This window comes from Eublepharis macularius, chromosome 13, assembly GCF_028583425.1.
Source record: "Eublepharis macularius isolate TG4126 chromosome 13, MPM_Emac_v1.0, whole genome shotgun sequence".
Taxonomy (NCBI): domain Eukaryota; kingdom Metazoa; phylum Chordata; class Lepidosauria; order Squamata; family Eublepharidae; genus Eublepharis; species Eublepharis macularius.
This window is the reverse complement of record NC_072802.1, coordinates 32080859-32100126: the sequence shown is the minus strand read 5'-3', so window position 1 is coordinate 32100126 and position 19268 is coordinate 32080859. Positions and strand designations below refer to the sequence as shown.

General features: G+C 37.6%; 1 protein-coding gene across 1 annotated transcript in view; it reads right to left on the bottom strand.

The window, feature by feature from the left end:
• Positions 1–19268, bottom strand: part of THOC2 (THO complex subunit 2) — a 66292-nt gene that overhangs the window by 35912 nt on the left and 11112 nt on the right. The window contains exons 3-12 of the mRNA XM_054995949.1: positions 16087–16178; positions 14510–14561; positions 11867–11937; positions 10633–10754; positions 9199–9332; positions 8632–8798; positions 7339–7431; positions 4779–4934; positions 3025–3197; positions 1435–1630 (exon numbers count right to left, since the gene is read on the bottom strand). Of these exons, the coding sequence (XP_054851924.1) occupies positions 1435–1630; positions 3025–3197; positions 4779–4934; positions 7339–7431; positions 8632–8798; positions 9199–9332; positions 10633–10754; positions 11867–11937; positions 14510–14561; positions 16087–16178 (1256 nt within the window). The remainder of the gene's footprint in view (positions 1–1434; positions 1631–3024; positions 3198–4778; positions 4935–7338; positions 7432–8631; positions 8799–9198; positions 9333–10632; positions 10755–11866; positions 11938–14509; positions 14562–16086; positions 16179–19268) is intronic.

The window sequence follows — 19268 nt, the reverse complement described above, 5'->3', positions numbered from 1 at the left end:
CAATACAGTTTTATTTATTCTTTAGTATCTGTACGTGCAACCACAATACAATTGCAGTTCTAGTCCTAAAGAAACACCTCGCTATGAAGATTCCCATTATAGCTCCTATCACTATCTCTTGTTTATGCACTCATATTATTCATTGTCTGGATTAGCATTTTAAGACCCTGGAAATGTGCATTAACTGTTTTTCCTCTTTAGCCACCTGTCTTCCAAACAACTTGCTTGTAATTTAAAAGACAAATGCTAGAGATCAGAGACCAAAGGCAGAATGGGAGAAAGAAGAAATAGTGGCTACAATAAACTACTGATGTTTTAGCATTTCCTGTACCCCAAAACTTCTAAACTGGTACCTTTGACACAGCAATATTTATGCTTTAACATTTGCAATTATCTACTTATTATGCAGCCTATTCAAGGACTGATAGACACTCATAGATAAAAAGTCTGGCTGCAGAAAAGCATCTTTAAAACTGGATATATATAAGGCTACTAAATCCTTTGTTGCCTAACACAAAGAGTCTTGCTTCTTTTTAATACAGATGCTTAAAATAATTTAAATATTATCCAGAAGACATTAAAATGCTACCTTTCAGTGGCATTGCATATGCAAGTTACAATTCACCGGGCACACTTTAACCAGAGAAGATGCATGCATACGCTGGAATTATTACAATGTAACTGTCAGGCAATACGTATTCACTTCATTTATACCCCCTATTTTTGCCCCTATGGAGACCCAAAGTGGCTTACAACATTCTCCATTTTATGTATGACTGTCCCAAGGTCACCCACCTAGCTTCCATGGCAGAGTGGAGATCTGAACCTAGGTCTCCCAAATCCTAGTCCAACACTCTGTCCACTACACCACACTGCATATTAAATATTCATTTCTGTATTCCAGTTCCCACTGAACAATTCTGTTCAGTGGCTATAACGGTTGCATACTTCAGAAGTAAAGCCTGGAGGAGGTTATTCATAAAGCCAAGGAACCCTAAGATGAAAATGTGACCATTTTTAAAAAGAATATGTTAATAACATACTTTATCCTTCTGCATGTTGATCAGTTCACATAAGATGAAGCATAATTAACCAAACTGAAGATCCTGAGAGGGATTGCTCCTGAACTAGGCAAGGGTGTTGATTCATCTAGTCTTGGGCCTGGTTATGGCAAGGTAGTTAACTGGAATGGTTGTGGAGCTATGTGGAAGGCTAATAAAGCCAATGAGAAAATAAGGACATCACCTTGTTTTAAATCAAAGCCATGAAGAAAAGGTTTCCAACATTCACTCTCTTGAATAAAAACTATTGCCTTTCCACAGTCTGCGCTGCTTTGCCACCCCTCTGCATATAAATGAGATACTGAAGACCCTGCCTACACACACATTTCCATAGGATACAGAAAGAGTCACTGCAATTTTTTGTTCAACCAACCTCTTTCATAAAAGCTTTGCCAAGACGCACCACCTTTGCAAATAAAATAGGATCATGGGAGAGATGAGGTCCAAGGTAACAAAGCATGTTGAATACTTCCTTTCTTAAATCTTCAAAGTTTTCTACTTGCTTTGGTGCTCTCTTGTTTTGCAAAGGAGGAATAGGTGTCCCTTTAGCACCTTTTGGCACTCCAAGTCTGAGAGAAAGACAGCAAACATTTTACAGTTTACATGACACTTAAAACTAGCACACATAAATACATCAAACTATTTTATTCTACAGGGTTTGTGTATTCCATCCATCCCTGCACATAGGGCTGTGCACCCGAAAAATACTCGGGTTTCTCGCTTCAGGTTTTATCCGAAGCAGGAAAAAGCTTCTGAAAAAGCCCTGAAATCCAAAGCGGCATGCCGCTTTGGATTTGGGTTTCTAAGTCACTTACCTGTTCAGGCAGAAGGCTGAGCAGCCCAACATCACGCTGGCCAACTTGCTGGCAGAAAGGGCCTTCCCTGCCGCCGACACCACGCAGCCGCGGTCAGCATGGTTGGCCGGCAGAGGGCCTTCCCTGCCGCTGTCGCCACGCAGTGGCTTGCTGGCAGAGAGGGCTGCTGCTGCTGCCGGAAGCCAGCAGGCAGGAGGGAGGCTGCCTCCTCCAGCACAGTGACAGTGGTAAGTGGGGATGGTGGGGTAAGGGTGGGAAATGGGTGTTTAAAGGGCCTGGCTGCTTGCGAAAGGACCCTTTAAACTTAATCCCCGTAAGCCCCGAAGCTTCCCGAAGCATTACAAATGCTTCAAAAAGCTTTGCTTCGGGATTTCCCAATCCAGAAATCCTGAAAGCTTTCCGAATTGGGCTCGATTCGGGTATTTTACCCAAATCGGATACCTGAAGCACGTAAGTTCTTTGACCCATACCCCTACCTGCACATTTCAGAATCTCTTCCACACAATCCACAATTTACTAAAACAGAAGCACTGCATCTGTTAATTGTCATCATAACCCACATAAAGAAAAAGTGAACATACAGCAAAGAGTATATAAATCCAGACCTCTAAATACCACATATTTTATTTCCCTGAAACAGAGGAGCTATGTGCATAGAATGCAGTTTTAAAACCCTTATTTTCACATAGATCAAACAACTTTTTAAACAAATGGTTCACGTATGTAAGATGATTTTTAAAGCACTTCTGCTGATTGATCCTGGCCTATACAGAACTAAGAACGGGGGCGGGGGGGGGGAGGCTTACGGTTCTGCTTTTGTGATACTTGCTACATAACCAAGGGCAAAGGCTGTTTTCCTTCTTAGCATTATTATTGGTATTATTGTTCCTAATGAAAACATCTTAGATGGACAGCCTCTGCACTAGGCTCTACCTCCAGACTGGCAATGCTGAACAGTATACAAGCCCACTTGCACCCTGGCCTCTGACACAAGTTTTGTTTTAAAACTTTCTATACAGTTGGAACATTTGTAAACGTCATTCAACAGTGGAGCTGCTAAGAAGGGCTCTATGCAAAACCAGTTACATATAAAATATGCTGCAACTATTCTATACAAGCTCTTTACACATAGCCACAGTTCATTTTACCTCCTATAGAGGGGCTCAATCATCACATGAAGAAGCTGACAAAGAGCAACAGCAATAGGCTTGTGTGAAGTCGCATAAAATGGAGGCATCTGATCCATAATGCTCTGGGCATGCTGCCAATCACCGATTTTTAACATAGCTTCTAATAAACCCAGTTTCTGGTTATCAGGTGGCTGAAAAGATGAAGTAATCAAGGAAAAACATTTTTAGCACAGGAATTGTTTTTTCTCCAAATGTTTTCATATCTTGCTTTTATACCTAGTGAGTGGGGAAAAGGCACATTACAACAAACGTATTAGGGTTTTTACCCTTTTAAAGAAAAATATAATAGGTGAGTAATTGTATTAACCAATGATTACATCTACTTATAATATCATGCAAATAAAAATCATAAAACCACTTTGGGGAAAGGTGGCAGCTGCTGATTTGGACCTGCTTATCTTTCTCCCTCTGGCTAGTGTTTGAGTGGGGAAAAGTGAAACAGCTTGCCGTCTCTAGCTATATCGCCCCCGAGGTGACCTTTTGGAGGGGTCTTATTTCCAAACAAGGGTGGCCAATGGCTGCATATATAATTTTGAAAAAATTTCCAGCAGAGGTTGAAATGAGAAAAAGTAGCAATGTTTATTGTCAAGTTTATTCTAAACATGAAGACTTTACTTTCTTTTCCCATCCCCATGAGATTAAATTCTTAAACAGATTAAATGTTTGACTTGTTTGTTGAAATATTTGATGAAAGTAGAGATAGCTCCAATAATCTATGCTGATCATTCTCCAGTTTATATTCAATTATCTCCAGTTCAGTTTTCAGGTAAACTTAACTGGAGATTAACCTGTTACCTATAGAAAAAATACTTGGAAATAGCTACAGAAAGAAAAAAATATTTAATTTTATTTAAAACATTTATTAGCTGCCTTTCTACCTTGCAGGAACTCAAGATGGCTTACAAAATAATCATAAAATGAATAATAACTAAGTTAAGAACACAGTTTAGGACAGCCAATAGACACAGAAACAAAGTTAATTAAAAGCAATTCTAAATAAAAATGTCTTTGGCTACCTCTTGAAAATCAGCTGTGAAGGGCCAGGTCCACCTCTCTAGGGACTGCTGTTTCATAATTGTGGGACTGTCACTGAAAAAGCCCTCTTTTTATCCTATTGTCCCATTCTTTGGCACTTAAAATGTGGATTGACATTGTATGGGAAGGTCTTAATACATATATTAGAGATTATCTAGTTTTCCAGGGTGGAACAGTTATTTGTCTGGGAACTGAGTAAAATATGTAACAGTTGAATCCTAGCACCTTTTCCACTAGCACAAGAGGGAGGGGTGGTTGACTCATAGCCATTTATCTTCTTCACTGCAGTAGCCAACCCATATGGCTTTTTTCCCTACTCAAGTCCTAAGATGCCTGACATAGCCTACTTGGGGTGAAACTGAGGCCCCCCCTCCTCCCTCTTGCACCAGAAGAAAAGCTGGTTTGCTCTAACACAAATTGAATAATTTCTTCTGTTCATTAGTAAACTTGCTGACTTTTGTTGAAAAGTCTAGCATAGACTTGCTGTGCATTCCACTTTTCCCAACTGAACCTCACCTCTTTTGAATGCAATGAGATTTCTATTCACGTAAGAACTGCACAGCTATACAAAGACCTGCCTAATTGAAGTGTTCAGATTTTCTCATAGTCTGCCTAATAGCAGCATCTCAGACCCTTGTGACTCTAGACAGGATCCTCTCTCTAGATTCTAGGCATACCTTTTCTGTCTTCTCCTCTTCCTTCTCCTTTTCTTTCTCCTTCTCCTCAGTCTTTTCAGAAGACAATACAACCATTGTAAGTTTCCTCACAATTTGTTTGGCTTCTCCAATTTCTCGTTTGTGTTCTTCAAGGATAGTATTATCTGTTGGAAGAAGCTACAAAGACAGTTTGGAGATTTACTAACGTATAAAAAGTACTTTCTTTAAGGTTCATGGTTCATCACAGATGCCCATGGTTAATGTCTGTAATACAAGCTGGAGGCTCACATACAGAAATATACTAGAAAATTTCTCCCTCCAAAAGAGGGGGAATCTTATGGGGCTGAACAGGCCAATTTCCTGAGTTTTCCCTTCAAATGACTTCTCAACTGCTCTCAGCATTCAAACAGCATGTTTGAGCCTCATCAAGTCTGTTTGGGGTCATTTTTTTTAAAAAAATCACAAGCTACTATCAATCAATCAATATATTTAATACGGTCAAACAAGTAACAACATACAATCTAATTATTACCACTTAAATCCACTTAAACACAGTTATTGAGATATCGCAGCAGCTTCAATGTACAGAAAAGCAGACTGGAAATGAAATCACAGATCCAGATTTTAAGCCTTTAGTGTCTTTTTTAATAAATGACGTTTTAACATTCAACAAAACTTCTTGCCCCATTCATGAACAAATAGCTCAACATGTTGTGAAATTTACTATGGTAATTAAAACCTTTCTCCCAATTAATGAAGACTGCATATTTCCTGGTTAGGGTATATGTTCCTGATTTTGTTATTTTGACAGGTTAAGTCACACTATGAACTAGAGCAAGGTGTGTGATTTTGTCATGAATTCTCTAAGAACATTACAAGCACTCAGAGGTAATGAAATTTACAACCATAACAGAAGCAACCATCAGATGAGTGCTCATTTATACACACAAGGGAATTCAGACTGTAACCCCAAATCGAGAATTTGTCTTTGATTTGATTGCACGAATTTCGTTTCTCACCCACTTATTCACCAGCTCATGTAATTCATTCAGTCTTCTGCAAGCTTTAGATGCTGACTCAAAGGCAAGAACCCTTAATGCACATCTTCAGCTATCTACACATGAGTCTCCATTTGAGAGGTAACACCTCTTGGGGAAAAAGGGTACAGTCTAGGGACAGGAAGCCACCCTCTCCTTTCCCCTTTACATTTCACCTTACAGGAGAATGATAACAAATAGCCCCAATTAAGTTTACTGACAGTGTTAGTCATCTGAAGTATTAATACCCTTCAATACAGGATGGTATTGTCTGGAAGATAATGGTGAGATCCTGAGCAGAATTACACCCTTTTAAATCTACCAAAGTTGATGTGCTTGAAAGGATGCAACTCTGCTTATGATTGCACTGTAGGTAATGGAACAACAACAACTGCACTTATATACTGCTCTTCTAGACAGATTAGTGCCTCACCCAGAGCCGTGAACAAGTTAGTGTTATTATTATCCCCACAATACAGCTGGGGAGCTGGGGCTAAGAGGAGTGGCTTACCCAAGGCCCCTACTGAGCTCATGGCAGTAGTGGGATTCGAACCAGTAGAGTGCTGATTCATAGCTGAACCACTTAACCACTGTGCATCACAACCAAGTAGAGGCAATCTGGAGTCCCAAGCATTAAAAGAACAGGTGCACCTGGCACTCAGTGGAGTAGATGACAGAGGAATATCTCTAGGGAAGGCACATAAAAATGGTGCCATCACAGAAAAGATCTCTGTCTCTGACCACCATTCCATCTCTGATGGTTGAAGGATTAGAGAAGGGCTTGAAGGATAACAGAAAACAGGCACACTGACATGGGAATAGACATTTTTAAAAAATATCTAGGTCCAAAGCTGTATAAAGCTTTATGAGTTAAAAAATGTTACTTTTAATTGTGCCTGGAAGCACAATGGATAGCACCAGAGCTGTTTTCAAAGCAGAGATGCATTTCAAACATTTAATGCATCAACTAACTTAAAGAACGGAACTTTGAATCAGCTGAAGTTTCCTAGTAGTCTTTAATAGCAACCCCATGTACTGTGATCCAACCTGGATGTTACCAGGACACGGACAACTCTGGCAAGGCTATCTTTTTCCAGGATGGGTCATACCTAGCACATCACTTCTGCTAGTGAAAGGCGATTAGTCATGAGCAAATGGTGCACCCCCTCATTTTTCCACAGTCCTTCCACATTCCTAGGACCCTTCCCACTGAGAACATGTATATCTAGTAGCACTTTTTTTCTGCTAACCTATTTATTGTTTTGCAAAAATGAGCACTATGGACAGCTCTACTTAACACTGCACATCCTACATAACCGTTAGGACTTTATTTTCTTAAATTTAGGGAGATACATATGACAGTATATGATGCTTGCTCTGAATAGAAGCAAAAGTTATAATTGTACACCTAGCATACCTAACTGCATAAGGAAATCCAGAATTAACACACAGAGATAAATTAGTAGTGAGATAATCTTTATTGCAAGTTACTCTAATCATTTCAAGAGGATTTTTTAATTCTTAATTTGGTTTTAACAACTTACGTGAACATAAAGATCTTCCAAATCTATTAGATTATGTTGCAAAAGAACTGCAGCAACTCTGTATAAAGAGACAGGAGTCTCCCCATTTGGCTCCTAGGAGAGAAGTATAATTTTTAGAAAGACCATTTGCAGTATTATAGAATAACATTAGGTCAACACTACCATTATGAAAAACATACCAAAAATTGCATTTGACACAGACAAAAACACATCTAAAATGAAATTTTCTATAACTGACTGCACTTTTTCAAATAAACTTTATATGACTGTTCTAAGTGTGTACTTGTTTCCTTCTGCAAAAATCTTTTACAAGGAGAACAGACCAAACCGAAGGACATTTTTATACATTTCTCCATATTTTGCTCAGGCTTCCTGGCTCCATGGGTTGTGCTGCTGAGTATTAGAACAGCCACGCTTGAACAGAGAAGTTTTAGTACTTATCCCTGCGGAATTTATTTATTTACTTCATTTATACACCACTTTTCTCCTCAATGGAGACCCAAGGTGCCTTATATCATTCTCCTCTTCTCGATTTTATTCTCACAAGAAATCTCTTGAGATAGGTCAGGCTGAGTGTGTGACTGACCTAAAGTCACTCAGCACACTTCCATAGAAGAGTGGGAATTTGAACCCAGGTCTTCCAAATCCTAGTTTTAACACTCTAACCATTATCACTTTAACCATTATACAATGCTGGCTCTGAACATGCCAGACGACCATGTCTGAAAAAGTCAGTAGCCATAAATTAAACCAGTCTCAGTTTCTATATATTTTTAATCTTATGGTTGTCAGGAGACTCAAACAGGATTTTAATTATTTTAGATGAGCAATGATGGGCAGCCAACCCAGCCAACTTGAAGCAAGACATGTTTCTTCCATCAGTGGCTTGCTACCTATTCATGCCAATGCAAAGGTCATGGATTTCGAAACAATCTGTGATTTTCCAATTTTGTTATGCATTTCCAATATGACCTTTAAGAACTGAATATGTTGTCTCCATATTCTCAAAACACTGAAAAACCCAAGAAGGGCTTCAAATTAAGATTAGAAAAACAACAAAAATGTAAGGATTGTTTCTCTTCCATTATTTAGATCCTCCAAAGGCAAATGCTGCTGTAATAAAATATTGTGGAAAAGTATACATACTATAAAATGTCAAACCCTAACACTATCATAATGATAAAGGTCAACTTTACTCTATATACTTAGAGCAAACAAGACTGTTATTTCATGCTGAAATACCAAGTAACAGGAAAAGCTACTATATAGTCAAGCTGCAGATATCTATATTACCTGATAAAACTTGAATTTGAACCCAAGGATATGACAGAGTGTTTGTGGTTCACACATATACATGTAGGACTCTATCAAAGGTACAAAGAATTCATCATATTCTGGCCTACATTCATAGACTTCTAAGATAATATCCAACACCCTGTTAGGATCCAGGTTAAAACATCCTATTAAAATGAAAACGCAGGAGTTAAAACAGTAACCTCTGCTGAAGTAAACATATTGACTACATGAGAAAATTCTGATAATCTTACAGGATTTCAAATTAGGAGTTAATCAAAACTTCTTAATTGGGGATACCAATATCAGCAAATGTATACATTTGGGTTTTAACAGAGAAATAGTCTTTATTGGATTATATATCAGAAGTTATTAGAAACTGTGTGGGAGACAGACAGAGCTTAGATTTCTATTAGACTCAGTGTTTAAAAACAAATATACAAATATTTTAAAATTTGCTTTACAAATTAAAGCTAACATTGCGGCACCTCTATAACATAACTATATGTGGTGTGTGTGTGGGGGGGGGGGGTCAGCTTACATTTCTCTTGGGAAAAAACACCTTACCTATTAAAGATTTGATATTTTCTAGGATCAGCTCACTAGTGATATTTCCAGATAAATCTTGCCCCAGCTCGGCAATGAGCTTTGCATAACCTTCATTCTCTTCTCTTAATAAATTGAATTTCTGTTGCTTATAACTAGTTAGATAAAAGAACAAAAACAATATGTTCATTTTAGAATTATGAAAGGTTAGTAATTGGTTCAATTCAAAATTGGTGATCCCTGCATCAATTTCTCTGGATTTTTTGCATTATGCCTATGCAAATGTGAGACTCTTCCAAAGGTAGTGTAGTTTTTATATCAAGTTTAAATCAGTAAAAATTTAATACTGGACTGTTTCAGAGGCTCCATTAAAAAAAAACAGCTAGGATATTTATGTGAAATGGCCTGCTCAACTGTTCCAATATTCAATGAGGACTATAGTTTTACATCTGAAGAACTACAAACATTGCTCTTTGTGATCTTCGTGCTATTATAAACACTTAATACTCACTCCAAACTAAAAACTATTGCTAAGCATATTTCAAAAAACATCAACAGGTATCTAACAAAAAAGCTTCCAGCACCTACTTTTTATCCTTTACATAAAACTGTGTACCTGTTTTTATAAACTATAAATACTTTCATAACTTTGAAGCAAATACTGGTTAGGAACATAGGGATCTAGGAGGTTTTGTGGCACAATGGTGCATGTCAGATTTCAGAGACTGCTCGCTCATAACAACTTCCATATCCTTTAAAAAGAGTTTAACCAGCTGATAGTTTTCAGAAATGAATACAGAAAATGTAATCCAGTAGTCTCTCCTATGCAAACAGGACCATGTGATGATGCAGGACCATGTGATGATGCACATCGGAAAGCAGTGTGTGCAGAAAAGTTTGGCAAACAGTGGAGAAAAGACAAACTTTCAAGCAGAACACATTTTACTGTTAGGGAGAAAAAAGGAGTTTATGCAGTGTTCCCAACACGCACCAAGACTCTTCAGACTGCCTGAAACTATTCTGAAAGGCATGGGGAATGCACCAGAAAAGAATTCAAGGGTGCATAGGAGCTTGCTGCTGGAAGGACACAGATCACAAACTCCTCCAAATATTTTTACTTTGCTTTTTTCTGCTTTCAGTAGATCATGATATTATGTCTGCATAATTAGGGTGGTTACATTGCTGGCGGGGCCACTCGCATTTTGTATTGGTTTGTTTTATTGTGTTCTGAATTTGCTTTTACTTTTTATTGTCAACCACTTTGAGGAAGTCTCTGGAGAGGCAGCATACAAATCTGATAAATAATACAGAAATGCAAGCTTGCATAAATGGATGTTGGAATACCAGCCAAAAATTATTCAACAATGTACAAATACACTTTTCCGCCCATGTTTTAGAAGATTAAAAATTGCCACAGAAATAGACTTGACTAGAATAGATTTTTTTAATACTTACAAAAGTTTTGTCTTGATTTTCACAGATTTCTGATTGAACTGCTGAGACTGTTTGATAAGCCCTAATGATTCTAATGTTTCTGGGTCCAGACGCTCTTTTAGTATAGTGTCTGAAACTAAATACTAAGTGGGGGGGGGGGAAGGGGAGAATAGCACAAGTATTAATTATAGCAGCATCTGATTATCTTACTACAAAAAGAAAGTCAATTTAAATTCAAGAAACTATGCAGACTTTTGCTAAGTTATCTCTGAGGTCGCATAACAAGGTTCAGGATGAGACACCTTAGATCATGTGCTGGGAGGGGCACTCAAATTAGTCATTTTTTAAAAAAATCTACTATACAGAAAACTAAATATTAGAGAGAAGGCTTTCCAGTGTAGCCTGGCATGTAAGCCTTCAAGGAATTGTTCTGTACATAGAACATCCAGTCCTGTAAGTATCATCAGAAGCTTAGCACAGTTTAAACTCCTCATAGAGACTGAGCTCCAAGGGATCGGGGGAGGGAAGAATATGCATTCCACTTATACCGGATTCTGTCTGGTAAGAACTCAGTTTCAGTACAAACACATTAAATATGGACTAGTAAGTAGTAAGTTTTACTATGGTTGACGACCAGATTCAGGTTTATAAAACAAAACATTTTTTGGTATACAATATACAAGTTAAAAGAAACTTAGGTTAAAAATATATACAAATATCAAGATACCTAGCTAAAATTATATAACAGAATTAAAATAGTGTCTAAAAAATATAAAATGGCATCCTGGATAACCATTTTAAAATTTGAATCTAGAGACCTAAAAACTACAACAATATAGTAACCTCCTAATATGATCTGAATCAGGACTCAAGTGAACAGGGCTGAAATGTATTGCATAGTTTGATTGTCTGTGCACAGAGTTTCGTTGTTACCTTGATAATGGCTGAAATTTCATCTGTTAAGTTTATCTAGACATATTCTGTTCATCTCTATAACAGATCTATCCGTAAAAGGGGGGGGGGGGCGGAAACTGCCTTAGCTCGAATTTCTTTATAGAGGGGACAGCATAAAAAATGTCCCATTGTTTCCACCTCGGCTAGAGGGCAGAGGCAAATCTTCTCAGAGTATGAAATCATGGACTATAAATCAAAAAAGTAACTGACAAAATGGGAGTAACAATTCTAAATCATACTAACATAGAAATAATCTTGTTGGTCTTTAAAATTCAAAGAAAGGGAGGGATGCAGAACTTACCAAACACGCTAACACCAGCTGCATGAACTGATCTCTCTTATTTTTTTCTTCTAAACAACTAGTTTCAATATCTATCCAAAGGGGGAAAAAACAAGAAGTAAAACTGGCATTACATCACTGCAATATCTTCCTAATCACTTCTTCAGTTTAGGAAATATAAGCATGCTTTGTGGGGGGGGGGGGCAGGGAGCACTAGACCAGAATGCTTCCTCTTCCGTCTCTCCTTAAACACAGCCAAATAATTAGATATTTCTGCTTTCATGGCAAACCAGTAATAGGCAAAACAACTATCTGCATTTTCCCTGTGTACTAGGATTCAAGTCCCAATAAAGCCAGTATTTGGAATCTTGGATAGGACAAAACAATAGTACATCAAACATCACAAGAAAACTGATTTGTCATGAAAGCAGAAAGACCCAATCATCTAGCTGCATGAAAGGAAACATTTAAACCTGATGATTGCTTAGGTAATTCACATATCTGAACCATGTTGTAATTATTACTTATTCATAGTCCACCTTTCTCACTGAGATCCAAGGGAAGGGAATTGCAAGGGAATACAATGTAATCAATAGCTAGGACACTCACTGAGCAAACTTGGAGCATTCAATACCAATCTATGTCTCAAGCACCACATCTGAGTGCATTTCTACCAATTCAGAGAGGGTGCTAACTGGGAAACTAGGTGGCTGGTAGACTGGCAGAATATCCAGTATTTAAGATTATTGTCCAAGACTCATTTATCAAACAAGTATTGTGGAATTTTATGCTAGTCTGATCATACCATAACAAAAACTGGTGTGGCAGAATCCAATGAATGTACAATTCCACTTTTTACATTAAATTATAAAAAATAAGTATCTCAGTATTATTTAGCTGAATGATACTTATTTAAAACATTTTATGCTGCCTTTCCATCCAAATGAATACCACAAGGTGGTGAACACGAAAGCATTAAAACAGCATTTAAAACGATATTTAAAATAATTCAATAAAAACATATAAATGCAAACTACAAAAAACAGGGAAGAGGATCAGTAACTGGCTTGGGGGTATGCCAAATGAAACAAAGTCTTCACCTGCTTATGGAAGACAACAACAGAGGGAGACATACAAATCTCCCAATAGAGGGAGAGAGATGAATCTTCCAAAATTTTGGTACCACAACCAAGAAGGTCCTTTTTTAGGTTGTAACTTGCCCAGACTTGAGTGGTGGTGGCACCCAAAGATGACCGGAGAGGATGGGTAGGTCCCAAAAGGCAGTACTTGAGGTATGCTGCCCCTAAGCTATATAGGCCTTTAAATGTCAATACCCTGAATTAATCCTGGAACCAAACTGGGAGGCAGTATAGATGGAAGAAGACTGGAGTAGCATGGTCCCTCCCTACAACCAACTCCAATCAATACTTTGGCTGCAGCATTCTGTTCCAACTGTAGCTTCCTGACAGATTTCTCACAGAGCACACAGCTCCACACAGAGCACATTGCAGTAACTGAGTTTAGTTTAGCATTCAACCTTTAAACAAAGGTATGGACACTGTGGTATTGTTAAGAGATGTTAACATTTTCATAACATTTTCACAGTGTGCTTAAGGCCAGATCTGTTTGTTCCTAGTTAACTTAACATTTTGGACCACTTTTCTATACAATATTTATTTATTTATTTATTTATTTATTTATTTATTTATTTATTTATTTATTTATTGCATTTCTAGACCGCCTTCCCCATCAGATGGGCTCAGGGTGGTGTAACAGCGTACAATTTTTTAACATGCAGTTTAAAAACAATAAAAATATTATAAATAAACATTAAAACACTATTCCATATGCAATAACATTTCTCGATTGGCAGAATAAATATTAAAATACAGCATTTTAGGCGCAGGGCTTGGCTCTTACATCATGCCCTGCGCCACACTTATGAGCTCCTGCATGGGTGGTGGACGGTCTTCAGTGGTATGGCTGGCAAGATGATAGCCTAGCCCCCACCAAATGCCTGGCAGAACATCTTCATCTTGCAGGCCCGGCGGAAAGATAACAGATCCCGCCGGGCCCTAGTTTCCTCAGACAGAGAGTTCCACCAGGTCTGCTTGTTAGCTGATCGAAGCAACCTCCGGGGAACATATGGGGAGAGGCAGTCCCGAAGGTATGCTGGGCCCAGTCTGCATAGGGCTCTGTAGGTCAACACCAAAACCTTGAACCAGATCCAGTACTCAACTGGTAACCAGTGCAGCTGACGGAGGATGGGTGTTATATGTGCCATGATTGGAGCTCTAGCAACCACTCGTGCAGCTGCATTCTGAACCAGCTGCAGTTTCCGGATCAAGCCCAAGGGAAGCCCTGTGTAGAGTGAGTTACAGTAGTCTAATCTGGAGTTGACCGTTGCCTGGATCACTGTCGTAAGGTCAGGGGTCTAAACAATCTAAACAAAATGCTTGGCTTCTAAAAATCAATTAATTAAAATCTGCTAATGGTAATAAAACTAGTAGGCTGAGCAGTATTGATCAAAGAGAACTATGGATTACTATGGTGACAGTCTTCTAGGACAGTCTGTGGAAACACCAAGCCTCTACCAAGGTATCTTCCATGCAGACTGGTTGCTACAAAAAGTGATATTATCAATAAAAGTGATGAGTCACCTACCTAATACGCAGAATACATCAGCTAGGATGGAGGGCATATCATCTCGAAATTCCTAAAAAGAAAAAAAAGTTGCCTGATCAGTAGAGGTTTTCCTCAGATGTGTCTCAATTATTGATAACAGTCTCCATACAACAATTAAAATAAACAGTACTCATGTAACATCACACAAGCTTTTTAATCCCAAAATAGTACTAGATTACTTTTGCAATATAATCTAGAGGTCACCAGGTATGATCTATTATGAAACACGGATTTAAAGAATATGACTACAGCTATACTAAGCTATTCTTTAACCAGTGTTCTGTTTATATCATTTTCTAATTCTGTAATCCTAGTCCTACTGCATTGTTTATTGGATGCCTTATACTGTCTGGCATTTTAATGGCATTTCTCAGTTGGTTTATTTTATTCATTTACTTCATTTATAGCCCATGTATTACAAAATATAAAAACACTAATGAATAAAATAAACTGAGAAATGCCATTAAAAGGCATTACATGCAGAAATGCAATAATGAGGGTAATTTTGCTCACTGTTGGTGGGAATGTCCCTTGATATCTCGATTTTGGTCAGAAATACTAAATATTATTAAGGAAATAACAGGGTACAGTGTCCCTATGTCACCAAAAGTAATCTTCTTGGGACTGTGGGATCAGACATTGATCCCAAATGTTAAAAGAGACCTTATCAACTCTCTCCTGGTGGCAGCTAGGAGTGCAATAGCAACCAAATGGAAAGACCAATCTCCACCTACTACAGAACTTTGGTTTACAAAAATCTGGAACCATTTGATAATGGAAAAAATAACTGATAATCTACATCAGATGGAATATCAGTCTTCGGGATCAAACTTCTGGGAAAAATGGATCCCATTTTATGAATTCATAGAAGCAAGAGATCTGCAACCTCCCTCTTCACACCACTCATTGTTAATGTATTAAAGTTGAAGCACTGTGTTAATATTTGTAAATGCAATGTATTATATTGGTTTGTTGTTTAATTATTGTTACAGTTCTAAAATTGAATAAAAATATATATTAAAAAAGGCATTACATGCCATGTTCTTCACCTTCAAATACAGACATTAAAAATCTACAGCATGATTCTGATTAAATTAAGCACTTGGAAGTCCTATCGATATGAATGAGAAAGTTTTGAATAAAAGCACTGTAACTTCAGTGCTTTTAACTGGATTGACACTAGAATTGCTTTAAATTTCAGACTATGGACAGTGACCCGCTAATTAAAGTAGACATGAAATTTTAAACATAAACCACTGTAGTTTTTCTAGCTAAAATGATGTCATTGCTTCAGTATATACAGGAATCAGAAACAGCTCCTGGTCTAACATTAGAATTAACAGCATAATACTAACATTTAAACCACCCACTTAGAACATTCTGTCACACTGCATTGGAAAAGTGCTATGGCAGAAACTGATCATCAACTTGTTCAATTTCATTACTAAAATTAACATCAGTTTGTGAACAATGGAAAGGGCATATGCTTCTTCCAACAGACTCATCGAGCAAGGTTAAGTATTATGTGTTAACCAATATTTAAAATATATACTTACTATGACATCATTGAGAACATTTGATGCTTGATCATGCTTTAGATTTCCTCTCACAACATGGTAAGCAAGCTCATACAGAGCCTGCTGAATACCTGTGGAACATGATAAAAATGCACTAAAATTATATCATTGTTAACTATGATGAAAGAAGGAATATTGATAATGTATAACAAAAAATGTACTTTTCTTTTGCCAAATATTTCCCATTTTACGTTAGATTTCTATCCAATTTCCTATTTACTTATCTATTTCCCTAGATGTTAAGATCTTACTTCTAACTCTTTGAAGACTGAACATTCATAAAAAATGAGTATTATTTCCATTTTTTATTCTAAAATGTTAGCAGGAATCTCTTATGGACTGATCTTAGACACCATCTTGATATTATTCATTTTAGTGAGGCTAGTGCAAGTAAACTTTCCCCTTACATAAGAGCTGTAGATGTAATTGCGGGTTTTTTAAAAATCACTACACGGTTTACGATTCTTTAAAAAAAAATCAAAACTATTTCGTTCAATAAGAAATACCAATATAAAGCAGAACATTGTGATTCTTAACACAACTCATTAAGAACAAACAGTTCTACTCTGATGAGCTACACCTATAAGAGGGTGCAGAAAAGCAAGTGACATGGAAGCACCATTCACACACCCTTTCCTTGCACTGTTAGCTAATGCAGTTATCTTCTACCCTCCCCTCTTCCCTCCATAGTCCCCCCCCCACCAAAAGCTGAGAAATTATCTATAAAAGGTACAGCTCAGCTCAGCAAGGAAAAAAAGTCCTTTAAAAGGCATGTGGAATGAAATGTAGAGCTTAACTCTGCAGCCCTCTTCCCCTAGTGGGTGCAGGTAGAGCATCTATATGGACATTCTGTCCCAGCAACCCTGCAGTTCCTCCTTTGAATGAGATCAAAGGTTTCTTTGACTCTGTTTAAAGAGAAAAGCCCCAGTAAGCCCATGAGTTGTGATCTTTCTTTCTCTCTTTCTTTTCTATTACTGTTCACTCAACCCAGTGATCTCAAACAGCTGCTAAGAGTTCATTAATGGGAAACCACTCACATAATGATAGGGTTTATGGAGTTGCTTTGTTATGTTTCCATATTTTTATACTGGCAGTCAAAAATCTAGCGACCCTATATATCAGAATTGATACGACATTGTGTGGACACTATCATTTAAGTTAGGGCTTCCTGCAGTTTAGGTGGGGGGAAATCCACATGTGGATGAAGTCATAGTCTTCTGTCACTATGGTCCCCTTCAGGGAACATTGCTCAAGGTTCTACTCCTATGGGGATCAGGACATGACCTTCAGCCAGGGTGGATAAAAATCAATGATTTTTTTTAAAAAAATCAGATTTTTTTAATTTAAATCGGATTTTTTTATTTAAATCGGACTTTTTAAATTTAAATTGGATTTTTTAAAATAAAATGCTTTTTGAGGAAAATATATTACCATCCAAAGGTTATTACATCATGAAATAAACATTAGTTTTTAATTATGTAGAATAAGGCTGTATATGTTTAATTTTTTTGGTAAATAAATTCCATTAATCCATTCACAATGTCATGCTCTTCCAGAGGTTTTTGTAAGATTATTGGGCAGTTTCTCTGCCTACAAGATATTATCACAGATGCTTGGTTTTGCAGTTCTCAAAACTGAATTTGTGTCAGCTCAGCAGAGATCACATGCCTCTTCTTCACAGCAAAAATGTTAGAACATGAACAGAGTAGAGAAAAAGACCTTAATCCTATTGTCCTACAAACCTATGAAGACAGAATCAACCCCTTCAGTGCTAAGTTTCAAGAAGTTCAGTGAATAGAAACAATATTTTTCTGATTGTTTGGAGTGGAATAGATCTGCACAAGAAGAAACTAAGTGTGAGGAGGGAGGGGCAAGCAGTACAAAATGAAAGTGAAACTTTTTGAGCACAATACTGCACAAGACTTTGGATCTTTTGTGTGTGACCTGAGGTTTATCACATTCTTTCCTTGGAGGAAAAAACCTATAATGGCAGCAGGCCGTAAAAGAGACCCAGTTTGGGAATACTTTAAGGAAGTTCCTTTACCTGTCGGTAAGGCAGGCATGCGTGCAAAATGCAAACACTGCAACAAAGAAATGCAAGGCCTGGTGGCCCGAATGAGGCAACATCATGAGAAGTGCTGTGATGAAGATAACCAAAGAAACACATTTGAACAGGCAGGATCTTCAGGTTGGTAAACATTTTTATTGAGTCATATTTCTAAAGACTGCATTGAACTGTCATGTTTGAGCAAAATTATATTTCTTATTATTACTGCATGTTACTGTCATTTGGTACAGTTATGAAGAAAAGCAAATATTCCTTTTGGGGCAGTGCTGTACAATAAGCAGAAATTGTATAAACAATAAAATAACAGCATTGACTTTTTTGTTTAGGGGAATTCATCGTCAACATTAAGGATTCTGGAAACTATCCACCTTCAAGATCACCATCCTCCTGTTCTACAGTTTCAGAGTTATCCATCCCGGATAGTGCTTCATTTGCATCATCATCAGACACCCACAGTATATCACCTAAAAGAAAGAAAAAACCCTTCCCTCCTGGAACCACCATAGATAAGTTTGTGATAAAAACTAGCAGATTAGAAAAAGAGTTAATTGATGAAAAAATTGCCCAGTTTGTTTATGCAACGAACTCTTCTTTCCGTCTGACTGAGAACCCACATTTCATTAATATGGTTCAGTCACTGAGACCAGGATACAGTCCACCCTGCAGAGCAGATGTTGCAGGGAAACTGCTGGATAAAGTGTATGACAGAGAAATGGAGCAACGTGCAACAGCTCTGGAGGGTAGAATTGTTAACCTAAGTATTGATGGGTGGAGTAATGTCCACAATGATCCTGTTGTATGTGCTTGTATAACAACAGAAGAAGGGAAAGTTTTCCTTGCACAAACAATTGATATGTCAGGAAATGCACACACAGCAGAATACTTACAAGAAGTGGCAGTAAAAGCTATAATAACATGTGAACAAAAATTCAAATGTCTAGTATGCAGTTTGGTCACAGACAATGCTGCAAATGTATCCAAGATGAGAAGAAATTTAGAAGAGCAGGAAGGGAATACAAAGCTAATAACATATGGTTGCAGCGCTCATTTGCTGCACCTCTTAGCCAAAGACTTTAATTGTTCCAGAAATAAA